This window comes from Caretta caretta, chromosome 7, assembly GCF_965140235.1.
Source record: "Caretta caretta isolate rCarCar2 chromosome 7, rCarCar1.hap1, whole genome shotgun sequence".
NCBI lineage: Eukaryota > Metazoa > Chordata > Testudines > Cheloniidae > Caretta > Caretta caretta.
Genome location: NC_134212.1, coordinates 121,000,453 through 121,013,866, shown reverse-complemented (window position 1 = coordinate 121,013,866; position 13,414 = coordinate 121,000,453). Strand labels below are relative to the sequence as shown.

Genomic DNA, 13,414 nt, shown 5'->3' with positions numbered 1-13,414 from the left:
AGCATAACATCAGCCACAGAGAACCAACTGCACTTGGGATGTATTGTCTATGGCTTTGGTACTGACCAGTCTACGCACTTCAACCCAGTCAATGGGTGTGGCGAGGGGCGGGAATGCAAAAGGAAACATAGGAAAGATGATGAATGTTCCCTTTTCTACCTTCATTCCATTTCATTTCATCCGTATCACAAACTAGGAATTTGGGTCATGGGACTTGCTATGTAAAGGTCAAGCTTCTGGTTGAAAAACTAAAGCACTATAAAAGCGGCAAAGAGTCCTGTGGCTCCTTATAGACTAACAGGCGTATTGGAGCATGAGTTTTCGTGGGTGAATTCTACTCTGAAACAGGACTCTTTGCCGCTTTTATAGACCCAGACAAACACGGCTACCCCTCTGAAGCCTAAAGCACTGTAGCCTGCTTTTCTCAAACGTGACTAATGATTTGGGATACCCAACTACAGACACTTCAGAGGGAACTGATTCTGAAAATCAGGCCTCTTTAAGGGATCTCACGTTGGCCACCCAAAATTTGAGGAATCTGTTTCTTGAAGGTTCAGCATGACAAACAGGTTGATATCATCGATCGTGACACGGCTTTGAAGTTTGCGGCTGGCTGTGCACATCCATGACGCTAGCTAGAAGGGACTTTATTAGTATTCTAAATACACACAGGCCCAAACCACAAGCTTTAGAAATAGATCAACATTTTCCCAACATTCAGGAGTGCTTGGATACAAGTTTGGAGCTATGAGCTTTCTACAAGTGTGACGGTGCTAATAAGTGATGGTCACATAAACACCACCCTATACCGGAAACCTACTGACCGCCGTGGCTACCTACATGCCTCGAGTTTACATCCAGACCACACCACACGATCCATTGTCTACAGCCAAGCTCTACAATACAACCGCATTTGCTCCAACCCCTCAGACAGAGACAAACACCTACAAGATCTCTATCAAGCATTCTTACAACTACAATACCCACCTGCTGAAGTGAAGAAACAGATTGACGGAGCCAGAAAAGTACCCAGAAGTTAGCTACTACTACCAACAAAGAAAATAACAGAACGCCACTAGCCGTCACCTTCAGCCCCCAACTAAAACCTCTCCAACGCATCATCAAGGATCGACAACCTATCCTGAAGGATGACCCATCACTCTCACAGATCTTGAGAGACAGGCCAGTCCTTGCTTATAGACAGCCCCCCAACCTGAAGCAAATACTCACCAGCAACCACACACCACATAACAAAAACACTAACCCAGGAACCTATCCTTGCAACAAAGCCCATTGCCAACTGTGTCCACATATCTATTCAGGGGACACCATCACAGGGCCTAATCACATCAGCCACACTATCAGAGGCTCGTTCACCTGCGCATCTACCAATGTGATATGTGTCAGCAATGCCCCTCTGCCATGTACACTGGCCAAACTGGACAGTCTCTACGTAAAAGAATAAATGGACACAAAATCAGACATCAAGAATTATAACATTCAAACACCAGTCGGAGAACACTTCAGTCTCTCTGGTCACTCGATTACAGACCTAAAAGTGGCAATTCTTCAACAAAAAAACATCAAAAACAGATTCCAACGAGAGACTGCTGAATTGGAATTAATTTGCAAACTGGATACAATTAACTTAGGCTTGAATAAAGACTGCGAGTGGATGTGTCATTACACAAAGTAAAGCTATTTCCCCTTGTTTATTCCCCACCCCCCACTGTTCCTCAGACGTTCTTGTCAACTGCTGGAAATGGCCCACCTTGATTATCACTACAAAAGGTCCCGTTCCCCCCGCCCCGGCTCTCCTGCTGGTAATAGCTCACCTTACCTGATCACTCTCCTTACAGTGTGTATGGTAACACCCATTGTTTCATGTTCTCTGTGTGTATATAAATCTCTCCACTGTATTTTCCACTGAATGCATCCAATGAAGTGAGCTGTAGCTCACAAAAGCTTATGCTCAAATAAATTGGTTAGTCTCTAAGGTGCCACAAGTCCTCCTTTTCTTAGAGCAACCAGTGCACTTCAGAGTGATCTTATAACCCCAGCCAATTATGTTCTAGCTGTCTAGAAAGATAGCAGTGGGTCTGGATTATTGCTAATTAGGATACCAAGCAGGAGCTCTCTAACTAGTCTTCCAACAGCCTAGGAACAGCATAGCAAATAATTTAATCACTGGAGCCAATGCTGAATTTTGTAATTTGGGAAAACATACAAGTAACTGGAAAGCAAAGTTCATTTTCACACCAACACGGGCTGCTGCTGGAGAGACAATGATGCAATGGCAGAGTACATCAAAATGCAGAGACATGAATACAGTGAGGAAGCATGTTCTAGTGTTTAAAGCAGAGGACTGGGGCCTGGTCTACATTGCAAAGTTAGGTCGACCTATCTACATTACTCAGGGCTGTGAAAAATGTCATGCCCTCTGAAATGTAGTTAGGCTGACCTAAGCCTTGACGTAGACACCTCAGCGGAAGAAAACAGGTCAATGGAAAAATTCTTCATCTCTCAGAGTGCTGAATTTGCCACAGTGATGGAAGAACCCTTCTGTCACTGTAGTAAGCGTCTACCCTACAGCAGCAGAGTTGCAGCTGTGCCGCAGTAGCATTTCTCCATACCGTGGAAGTCAGCACTCCTGGCTTTTGTGCCTATCTCCGGAAGGGGAGGATGGGTTAGTGGTTAGAACAGGGGACTGGGAGTCAGGACTCGCTTTCTATTCCCACCTCTACCATTGACTCATTGTGTGACCTCGAGCAAGCCACTTCTGAAAAACAGGTTTGAAGTTAGGCACCCAAAACTAGAAGCCATTCTTGACAAATCTGGGCCTTAACCTCTCAATGGCTCAATTAACCCTTCTATAAAACAGGCAGGATAATACTGGATTTACCTATCTCACATCCTGTGAAGAATCTGCAAAGTGCTTTGAGATCATTTGATGCAACAGGCTATATAAGTCTTATTTAATGTTATTATGACGGTGTGGAAATGTACAAACTGATACAAGTAATATTTCCAGTAAGTAAAATGAACGGTTACCTGCAGGTCAAAGAATTTGCTGTATCTCCGGTAGATGATCTGGGAAGTTGAGTCAGACCATGTTACATTTATGATATATACCTGTTCGGGGGAAGAAAAGAAAAATGTCAACACAGTGCCTAAGGAGCCCTAAAGCATTGGCTGCAGTTCAAAGGCAGAAAAGTCAGGACCCATGTGTGTGTCTATATAAGGAGATGATTTCCAATCTTTAATAAGTTTGACAGTCTAATACCACTTAGTCCCACGTGCACACTGGAAGAAACACAGCACCAAACTCAAAGTTAGTCTAAATTAAAGCTGTAGTTCTGTCCTGAACTCACCCTGGGCTTTCATAGGCTTCTCGGGAGAATGCTCCGTAGAACATAGCATAGAGCACAGTCTTCCACCAATCCACGTTAGTAACTCCTATTGACATTACTTTGCCTGGGTTTAAAGCTTTATTAGAATATTGGCACACTCCTTCCATCCCCCTCTGCCCCAAATCTGTCGGGGCCCAGGGCACATGCTGGTGGTGGGAGTGAGAAGGGGCCAGGAGAGCAGCTACATTGCGCCCCATGCCCCCATTTGAGGCACATGAGGAGCCATGCTGGAGTCACCTGCCATACTGTCCTTGCACACCTTGGAGATGAAGGTTTGTGCAGAGAGAATAGTGCCAGCCTGGCTCCAGAGGCAGTCCTGTTCCCACAGAGCGGTGGAGGACAGCTATAACTATGGAGGGACTGGCACATTCCAGGGCTGCTGCTCTCCCCCAAAACCAGGGATCTGCAGACTACTCCCCATCTCCTTCACAGGCAACCCAAACTTTTCTCCCCAGAGAAGCATTTTCGTACCGCAGGACATTTTGATTAAAAAACTAAAACAATAGAAAATTAATATGGCAGATATTAAATGGATTATAAACTGGCTAGCTACTAGGTCTCAAAATGTAAATATAAATGGGGAATCAGCATTCAGTGGGTCTGTTTCCAGTGAGGTCTCACATGGATCAGTTCTTGGTCCCCAGTTGTTTAACATTTTTATCAGTAACCTGGACGAAAATATTAAATCATCACTGATAAAAAGGTCTGCAGATAACACACTCATAGCGGAGTGGTAAATAATGAAGAGGACAAGTCACTGTCACTGATTCAGAGCGATCTGGATCACTTGGTAAACTGGGCACCAGAAAACAATATGCATTTCAATACGGCTAAATGTAAATGTATACATCTTGGAACAAAGAATGCAGGCCGTATTTACACAATGGGGGACTTCACCCTGGTGGATAATCAGCTGAACATAAGCTCACAGGGTAACCCTGTGGCCAAAACAGCTAGTGCCATCCTGGGATGCATAAACAGGGGAATCTCAAGCAGGAATAGAGAGGTTGTTTTATCTCTAGTATTTGGCACTGGTGTGACTACTGCTGGAATCCTGTATCCAGTTCTGGTGCCCACAATTCAAGGATGTTGATAAATTGTAGAGAGTTCAGAGAAAAGCCACACGACTGATTAAAAGATTAGAAAATATGCCTTACAGTGATTGCGCTTCTTGAGTCTATTTAAACTTAACAAAACCATGGTTACAGGATGTCTTGGTTACAGTCTCTAACCACCTCCAATGAGGGGCAGTAGCTTCATCACCAGGAGTGTGGCTCCTACCAATGTCCACACTGGCACTTCTTCATTGTTAAAACTTTTCTAGTTCGGGGGAGGGTGGTGGGCGTTTTTTCATACTCCTGAGCGAAGAATGTTTTGATGATGAAAGTGCCAGTGTAGACAAAGCCAAAGTATCTTTGTGGGGAACAAATATTTAATAATGGGTTCTTCAATCTATCAGAGAAAGGTCTAATAGCTGGAAATTGAAGCTAGACAAATTCAGACTGGAAATAAGGTGGCATTTTTGACAGTCAGGGTAATTAACCATTGAAACAATTTACCATGGGTCGTGGTCGACTCTCCATCACTGGCCATTTTAAAATCAAGATGGGACGTTTTTCTAAAAAAATCTACTCTAGGAATTATTTGGGGGAAGTTCTGTGCCCTTTGTTACAGAGGTGTCAGACTAGATGACCACAGTGATCCCTTCTGAGTGTGCAATCTATGAAAAGAATCTCCACCAGACTCATTTTAGGGAGTTGCAACTGTACAAACCCTGCAGGCTAGAGGACCCAATACAGCCCCAAATCAGCCTCATGTGATACAGTTCAACTCTACAGTACATTATACACTGGGAGATGGATTCACCACTGCCTTGTACCTGCAGATATCATTTACACCTGTAAAACAGCCAGATGGGAATGGTAGCGTTTTGCACCCAGTTCACACCAGTGAACGTGATGACACAAGATGCAAGACCCTGCGTAAGTCACCCCTGAGCAGGGGACCTCCCAGCATGGAATCTATGTTTACTGCCCTGGGCTACTTTCTACCATTGCCCCTCTAGTTTGGGGCGTGGCGCCTATGGTCCAAGTTCCTGTTGTGCCTTGTCTCCTACCAGTGCCCTCTCGTGGGCACTGGGTGGCATCCTGCTACTGTCCTCCCAGATTCCTCCGGCCAGGGCAGTCATCAGTTTGGTGGAGTCGGAACACCCACAAGGTTCCCGTGCTCTGGTCACCCGGGTTCCTCTCAGGCTGGGTGCTCCGAGGCCTCTCTCTCTGTCTCCTTTGCCAGGAAGACACTGCTTGGTTTCTGGTGGCTGCCTCAGTCAGCAGGCTAGTGCTCCTTCCCTCAGGCAAGGCGAGAGCTAGCTCCTCCCTCTTTGCTGGTCAGCCTCAACTGAGTCAGGCTCCCTCCTTTTCTCTCCTCCCCAGGCCTGGCATTAGCTGCAGATATAACAGGGCAGGGCTAGCTGGGCCCAAAAGCCCTCCTTAACCCCGTTCCTCTGGTTCACCACAACATGGTTAAAAAAAATGATTTCCTAACTTGTCACGTCCTTGCCTCCAGCTACACAAATGTAGAAAAAAAAATGAGCCCCAGTGTAACGGAATGCACGGTGTGGCCCACTACTGTGTCTTTAAAGTAAATGTCAGACTTCATCTACCAACACAAGATAAGGATCTGGTAGAGGAAATGGAAGGAGCAGGACTGCATCTCCTCCTGTCTCGCAGCCCAAATGCTTAACAGCAGGAACTCTTGCTTTTTCAGTCTGTGCAAGTGTGAAGTTCTGTATCTCCAGAGATCATGGCTGGATAAGCATTGGTCCCTGCCCCTGGCTACATCAGGCTGCCTTGCAAAGGTCTGTGGTTAGATAATTGCCTTTATGCTTTTTAAAAGATAAGGGGTACTGCGTTCAGCTCCCTGGAGAGGCCTCAGAGAAAAGGCTGAACAAACTATCATAGTGGGATTTTTTTCCCCCCCTTTCTTCTTCCCTGATGGGAGGGGGAGCGGTCCGATGTCTTCTTAACCAAGGATCCCCATCCGTTATTACCATGTTCAACTCCCATGTGAGGTTGGACACGGTACCAAGTGAAAAAGGCTGATGGCAGATCCTGACAAGGCGGTGCAGTGTCTCTCCCCTATAGGGGAAAGATGGTCCACTGATAAGGCACTAGTCTAAGACCCAGGAGATCTGTCACAAGTTTTCTGAGTGCAAATGACTCAGCCTCTGTATCCCTCAGCTCCCCCTCTCTACAGTAGGAATAATAGCACAGCTCTGCCTCATGGGGATTGTTGGGAGACTAAATACACTAAGGAGTATGAGGGACTCAGACATTACAGTAATGAGGGCCATCCAAGGACCTTAGATAGACAGACAAACCACCAGAGCATGGGTATCGTGAGGAGAGTATTTGCCAGGTTTAAAGCCAAAGCTGCACAAAAACAAATTTTTCCCCAAGATTCTTGTGCAAAAATGTTTGTCACTTCATTCCAGGGCACTTCGCAACCCAGAAATTTAGTTTTCCATCAAGTTTCTACAAAAAGGCCACTTTTGGAAAACGTTCAATGGGAATGGCTACAAACAGAAAACACACAAGATTCAGAACTGTACTTGGTGGGTACAAACTGATTTGTATGCAAAATAAATTCTTAATTGGGGTTCTCAAAAAGTGGCTCATAAGCATAAAATAGGCCTAGTCAAATACGAAAAACCCACTACGTGAGATTTCCTAACTCTCTTCTTGCAAGTTTGTACCTTTTTCAAAAGTTGGAAACAACATGGAAATACCATAAATCTCAAGGTTTTTTAAATATTTTTTCATTTTCCTGAGACCTCTACGTAGAACTCACAATAAACGTGGGTTTTAGTTTTACTTGTTATTTGTTTCACAAATCTATTCTATCAAGTTCTATTCTGCTTTGGTCTTCAAGCTGCCCTGATCACAGTGATATCTGAGCGCCTCTGAGCAAAGCACTGAGTGAGTGACTAACATTATCAAATGTAGTTTATCGTCTCTCTCATCCCCTCTCTAGGGAGAGAAATTTTGCGTGCAGTGGAACATTTTGTTAAGGTTACGTTTATTTGTTTGTTTTTAAATATGTCCACCCCTACTCTGGATTTATGTAAGAGAAGGCAGATCAGGGAAGTGCACCTTGCACAGGGTAAATTTGTGGTAAATCCTGGGGAGTTCATTCCACAGTCTGGGACCCGCCCCGAGAAAGCACGGTCTCCTGCCCAGACAAGCTTCACCCTTGTGGTACAAAGTTCCATTGTCCCTGAGGAGAGGAGTTGTTGGCCACTGTCCTTATCTCGAAGGTTTAGGCTCTTTTAGATATCCTGGGCCCAGACCATGGAGCATCTTGAAGAGAAGGACTGAGACCCTAGATTTAACTGGATATTCTATGAGAAGACAGTAGAAAACAGAGGACATGTTTGATGTGTTCATAGTAGCCCATGCTACTTGGGAGATACACTGCTGCGATGGTGCCTAGGGACACCAATTGAGATCAGGGCTTCATCCTGCTAGCTGCTGTATAGGCTTAGTCCCTGCCCTGAAAAGCTTGTATGTTGAAATCCCAGTCCCAGTGGGAGGAAAGCTTCCGTGAAGCCAGGATTTCATTAATAGTCTTTAAAATGGAAATTAAATCTTTTGAATTTCAAAGTCTCGGGAAGTCTAGCAGGCTTGTTTTGTTTTATTCTATTGCATTGGTAGATCCTAGCAGGTGGGTAAGAAAAGCACCTTAAATAATCATGCAGGCTTCCAATTAGCTAGAACTGCACGGGATCTAATTCTGCTGTCTGTGACAGACAGGTGTAAATCTGGAATGACTATTGATGTTTTGCTTGTCTGCGTAAATTAAATTTTTCTTGGGAAACCACCGTTTAAAACAATGGGGAAAAGATGTTTGCTGGAACTCAGTAAAACTACAGACTTTAAAAGGCCATTCTAGAGGTTTCAAAAGCCTCAAATATCACTTTCTCCCTCCCACAGGAATCTCAGCTTGCCATTTATCCAGTCCTAGCAGCCTTGGCTTTACCGACAACCTTTGCACGAAAGGCAGGCTCTTCTCCCATTACTTATTCCCCAGCTCATCTCATAATTTTCTGCTAGGGTCATTAAAATTGGATGCTGTGAAAATGATTAATGATATCCCAGAGGAAAATGATTCAGGTGAAGAAGAAGAAAGAGCTCCTTTGGAGCCTGAGTCCATGCAAATGCAATTGCAATAGACACACAATAGGATGGCACATGGCAATAGTGGAAGTGCCTGACAGATATGGAGAACTGTCCCCCATTCAAATGTTCTGAAGGCAGGCAGGGCAGGAATCAGACCGAGCTGCTGTGTAGACATTTGAGAGCCAGCACTTGTGCATCTCGCACCATCTCTCTGATATTTCACTATCCAGCCAGCTCACAAGAACGGAGCAGGAGAGAGAAACTGCAAACAGGCCTGCAGCTTTGCTATTGTAAGGCTACATAGCAGAGAAGTTTGGAATTTCTGAAACACTTCAGTCCGCAGTGTGGGAAGCAAACAGATTTTTCAGGGTTGGGAAGCCCGTATACAGTTTTTAAAATGGTGACTAAAATTTTGAACCAGTCAGTTTGGATGTTCCTTAAGCCTTTAGCACAGATGCAGAATATGCCTTTTGCACCTACATGTACACTAAAAAGAAAAGGAGTACTTGTGGCACCTTAGAGACTAACCAATTTATTTGAGCATGAGCTTTCGTGAGCTACAGCTCACTTCATCGGATGCATACCGTGGAAACTGCAGCAGACTTTATATACACACAGAGAATATGAAACAATACCTCCTCCCACCTCACTGTCCTGCTGGTAATAGCTTATCTAAAGTGATCATCAGGTTGGGCCATTTCCAGCACAAATCCAGGTTTTCTCACCCTCCACCCCCCCACACAAATTCACTCTCCTGCTGGTGATAGCCCATCCAAAGTGACAACTCTTTACACAATGTGCATGATAATCAAGTTGGGCCATTTCCTGCACAAATCCAGGTTCTCTCACCCCCTCACCCCCCTCCCAAAAACCACACACACAAACTCACTATCCTGCTGGTAATAGCTCATCCAAAGTGACCACTCTCCCTACAATGTGCATGATAATCAAGGTGGGCCATTTCCAGCACAAATCCAGGTTTTCTCACACCCCCCACACCCCCATACACACACAAACTCACTCTCCTGCTGGTAATAGCTCATCCAAACTGACCACTCTCCAAGTTTAAATCCAAGTTAAACCAGAACATCTGGGGGGGGGGGGTAGGAAAAAACAAGGGGAAATAGGCTACCTTGCATAATGACTTAGCCACTCCCAGTCTCTATTTAAGCCTAAATTAATAGTATCCAATTTGCAAATGAATTCCAATTCAGCAGTTTCTCGCTGGAGTCTGGATTTGAAGTTTTTTTGTTTTAAGATAGCGACCTTCATGTCTGTGATTGCGTGACCAGAGAGATTGAAGTGTTCTCCGACTGGTTTATGAATGTACACTGCATGCAACAAAACCTTCGTGTTAGAAGCATAGGGTTAGAAGGGACCACAAGGGTCATTTTTTTATTTACTACCCAAAAAAAGGTACATTACACACAAAAAAAATCTGTTAAAAAGAACTTTATTGAGGTTGCCAAGTCAAGCACTCATAAGATAGGAAATACCAGAATTAAGTTTCCTTGTGCAACCTTACTTCAACCCTACTGTGCATATGCATTATAGTACAGTCTTTGATTACATGAACCCCTAGCATTTTTGTCACAGGACCCAGGATGGCCATGCTGTAGGGATGAATCAGGGTTGTGTAGTAATAGAGGCTGTTGTCTGATGGGCGCCCGACTCATCTGGTGCAGAAGTTGGAAGGTGTGTAGTGAAGGAGTCACGGGATTGCAGGAAGAGACAGGATGGCATCCTGGTTAAGGTAGTTGAATGCTGCCCTGGAGAACTGGATTCCATCCCTAAAGAGTTCCTGTGCAATGCTAGGCCACTTATTTAAACCAAACTTTTCACTAATTCTATGTTCTTCACATGCACAAAGGGGCCAAATTAAGGTTGCACAGGTCCAGCCTCCCTTCCCCACCTGGCTCCCTGCGCCAGCCTTTCTACCCAACCAATTCCAGCTTCCCCACCTAACCAGTCCCTCCTCCCTCTCCACACTGCCTAGGAGTCTGAGGGGTCACTGAGAACACAGGAGAGACAGGCTTCGTGCCCTCAGCTCCAGTGCCCAGCCCCACCCCAGCTCACAGAAGCTGGGAGCAGCTATGACAGTGAAAGTCAGGCTTCACCCTATAGCCCCGGGCTGGAGCAGGCTCAGTCACTCTGTGGGGATGGTGCGTACAGTCCTGTCACACACAGGAGCTATAAGCAACAGAAAGCAGGGTCTTATAATAAATAGAAAGTGTCGGGCAACCTTAATAGCACGCAGTGCTACCAGCCCCACCTGTAATATGCTCTTCAAGGCAGGAACTGTCATCCTAGTGTCTGGATTTGTACCGTGCTAAGCACAATGGGCTCCAATCCTGATCTATGACCTAAATTTCCTCTAAGCTGCGCAGATGCACAGCTGCCTATTAAGCCACACACAGGGGCTCAGGGCTACAGCGTGGAGAGGCGCTTCTCCCCCAGCATGGACTTTCCCCAGACTTGCCATGGCTGGGGGAGAAGTGCCCCTCTCCTCGCCCCAACCCAGCCCCAGTACAGACCTGCCGCGGCTGGGGGAGAGGAGCCTCCCCACACCACATAGCCCAGGTGCTGCTGCAGGGAGAGAGAAATGCGGGGTGTCCTCTCTCCCCACTGTAGCCCCCAGGCAGCCTGCACCCCAAACCCCTCATCCCAGGCCCCACCCCAGGGCCCGCACCTCCAGCCGGAGCCCTCACTCTCTCCCTCCCACCGCACCCCATCCCTCTGCCCCAGTCCTGAGCCCCGCTCCCATACTCCAAAACCCTCAGCCCCACCCCCACCACATGAATATTGTTCTGTGCGCCAATATGGAGGTGATTGCTACAATTAGAATAATCTACAGCACAATCACTTCCATATTGGTGCACAGAACAAAATTCATTCCACACATGCGTGGGAAAAATTAGAGGGAACACGGTCTGTGACATGGCCTTTGCTACAATAATTAGAATAATCTACGGCACAAAGAGCCACTTTAAACTTGTATTTTTAGAGAAACTGGGTTTTAGGCCAGCAGCAGACACCACCCGCTTGGGCGACTTAATGTACCCTCTCTACACACATGCACATCATACATCATTCAAAAGTTTATGATGCTACTTTAAGATGAAGTACGATGTGGAGCTGTCAAGTCAGGCTGTTACCACAGAAATGGGAATAAACAATGACAACATCAACATGTTAAAATTACCACTTTGAAATATTTGCATTAGTTTCTGCTAGTTTAATGACTATGTGGTATTTCAAGACATAAAATTGGATTTCTCAAAGCCTCAATCTAAAGCGTAAAACAAAATCTAATAATAAATGTGTACAGATATCCTTGATATGTAACAGCACGGGGGACATTTTTAGTCTACATCATTATCATCATCATCATCATCACCATCTTGTTCGTCATTATGATCTCTGTCGAGAGTGTGTGGTTACCATAGTCTTCATTGCTTTAGCATGTACAGTTTTGTGCAGGGAAGATCGTTCTGAACACACACACAGCTGATTGTGCAGTGACCCCTATTGGTACAGGCACAAATAAGATCTTGTAGATGCTCAGAAGCCATCAGGCCCTTGAAGAATACAGGAAGTAGTTCTCATCCACATTTTTCCATCCATGTCGCAATGGTGATACAATATCTGGCTTACCTATGTGCAAAGACATCCAAATCTTTGTTTGGCAAGATGCTCTTATGACATGCTCTTCAAAACAGTCCTCACAGGAAGGGAGATTGGCCAGTGACTTGTACTTTTTTGAGGGACACATTGAGGCGCAAGCAATTTAGGTCTCTGTGGGTCTCCTTTTCTTTCTCGCTCTGGTCATACAGCCAAGTTCCTGGCTTCAGAAATTGCAGCTTGTCCATCACCCTCTCCCTATTTGACCAATCTGTGAAGCAGTGAGCTCCCTGTGCTCTGACAACATATAACACAGACTTTTCCCCTCCACACCAGCCAGGGCTGGCACAGAGTCACTTCCTGTTAATGGGCTTACAGCAGGAAGTATGTTGCAGAAGTCAGGAGTGAATACATCACAAGTTGCATGCACAGGTATGAAGCGACACTTGTCAACTGTAATGATGCCTGTTTCAATTCACTTGTTCTTATCGGTGTGTTCCATTTTAGGAAAGTAGTGAACAGTAAGGACAAAAACATCTGTATCAGGTGACCTAATTATGGTTCCTTTGGCACCAAGAGAGCCAAAAGCCACATTGGCACATACAGCATGCAGAAGGATCCTAGTGTCTGCTTCCTCTTGAGTACTATATAAGTCTTGGGCTTCTTCAGCACCTCTACTGGTAGCGGACTTTGCCACAGCACCATTGGAAAAGCCTCCAGCAAGAAGCAGTGGTTGTGTTGGATGTGCTCCTACGTTCTCAGGTGCATCTTGAACCGTATATTCACAGAGGAATTTTATAAGTGACTGCTTGTTGGATACCAAAATAAGGATATTAAGCACTATTTGCTGCCTACAAAGCGCAATAAGGAGGAAAGGTGATTTCCTACAGTGTAAGTAAAGTATACATTCAACTGTCACCGGCCTGGTTCTGACTTTACTATCAAACGTGTTTTTGATGGAAAATATCCAGCTCTCCCTGGCACAAATCCACAGAGTGCCTTGATGTGACATCTTCAGCTTTCATGCTACTGCTTTTTCTATCAGCTGTTCAGTAGATGATACTTTGGTGACAGTGGGATTGGAGTGGTTTATGCGTGACTGGGATAGATAGCATGATGGGACCAAGATGAGAGCCCTTCGGAAGCTGAAATTAACTTTTAGTACAACTAATGATGCTAAATATTCATTACTGATAATCTTCTGGA

At 45.2% G+C, this 13,414-nt stretch overlaps 1 protein-coding gene across 3 annotated transcripts in view; it reads right to left on the bottom strand.

The window, feature by feature from the left end:
- The window catches only part of SH3PXD2A (SH3 and PX domains 2A), a 388,224-nt gene that overhangs the window by 322,665 nt on the left and 52,145 nt on the right, over positions 1-13,414 (bottom strand). For all 3 annotated transcript variants that reach the window (XM_048856158.2, XM_048856161.2, XM_048856160.2), the window contains exon 2: positions 3,052-3,132. In XM_048856158.2, the coding sequence (XP_048712115.2) occupies positions 3,052-3,132 (81 nt within the window). The remainder of the gene's footprint in view (positions 1-3,051; positions 3,133-13,414) is intronic.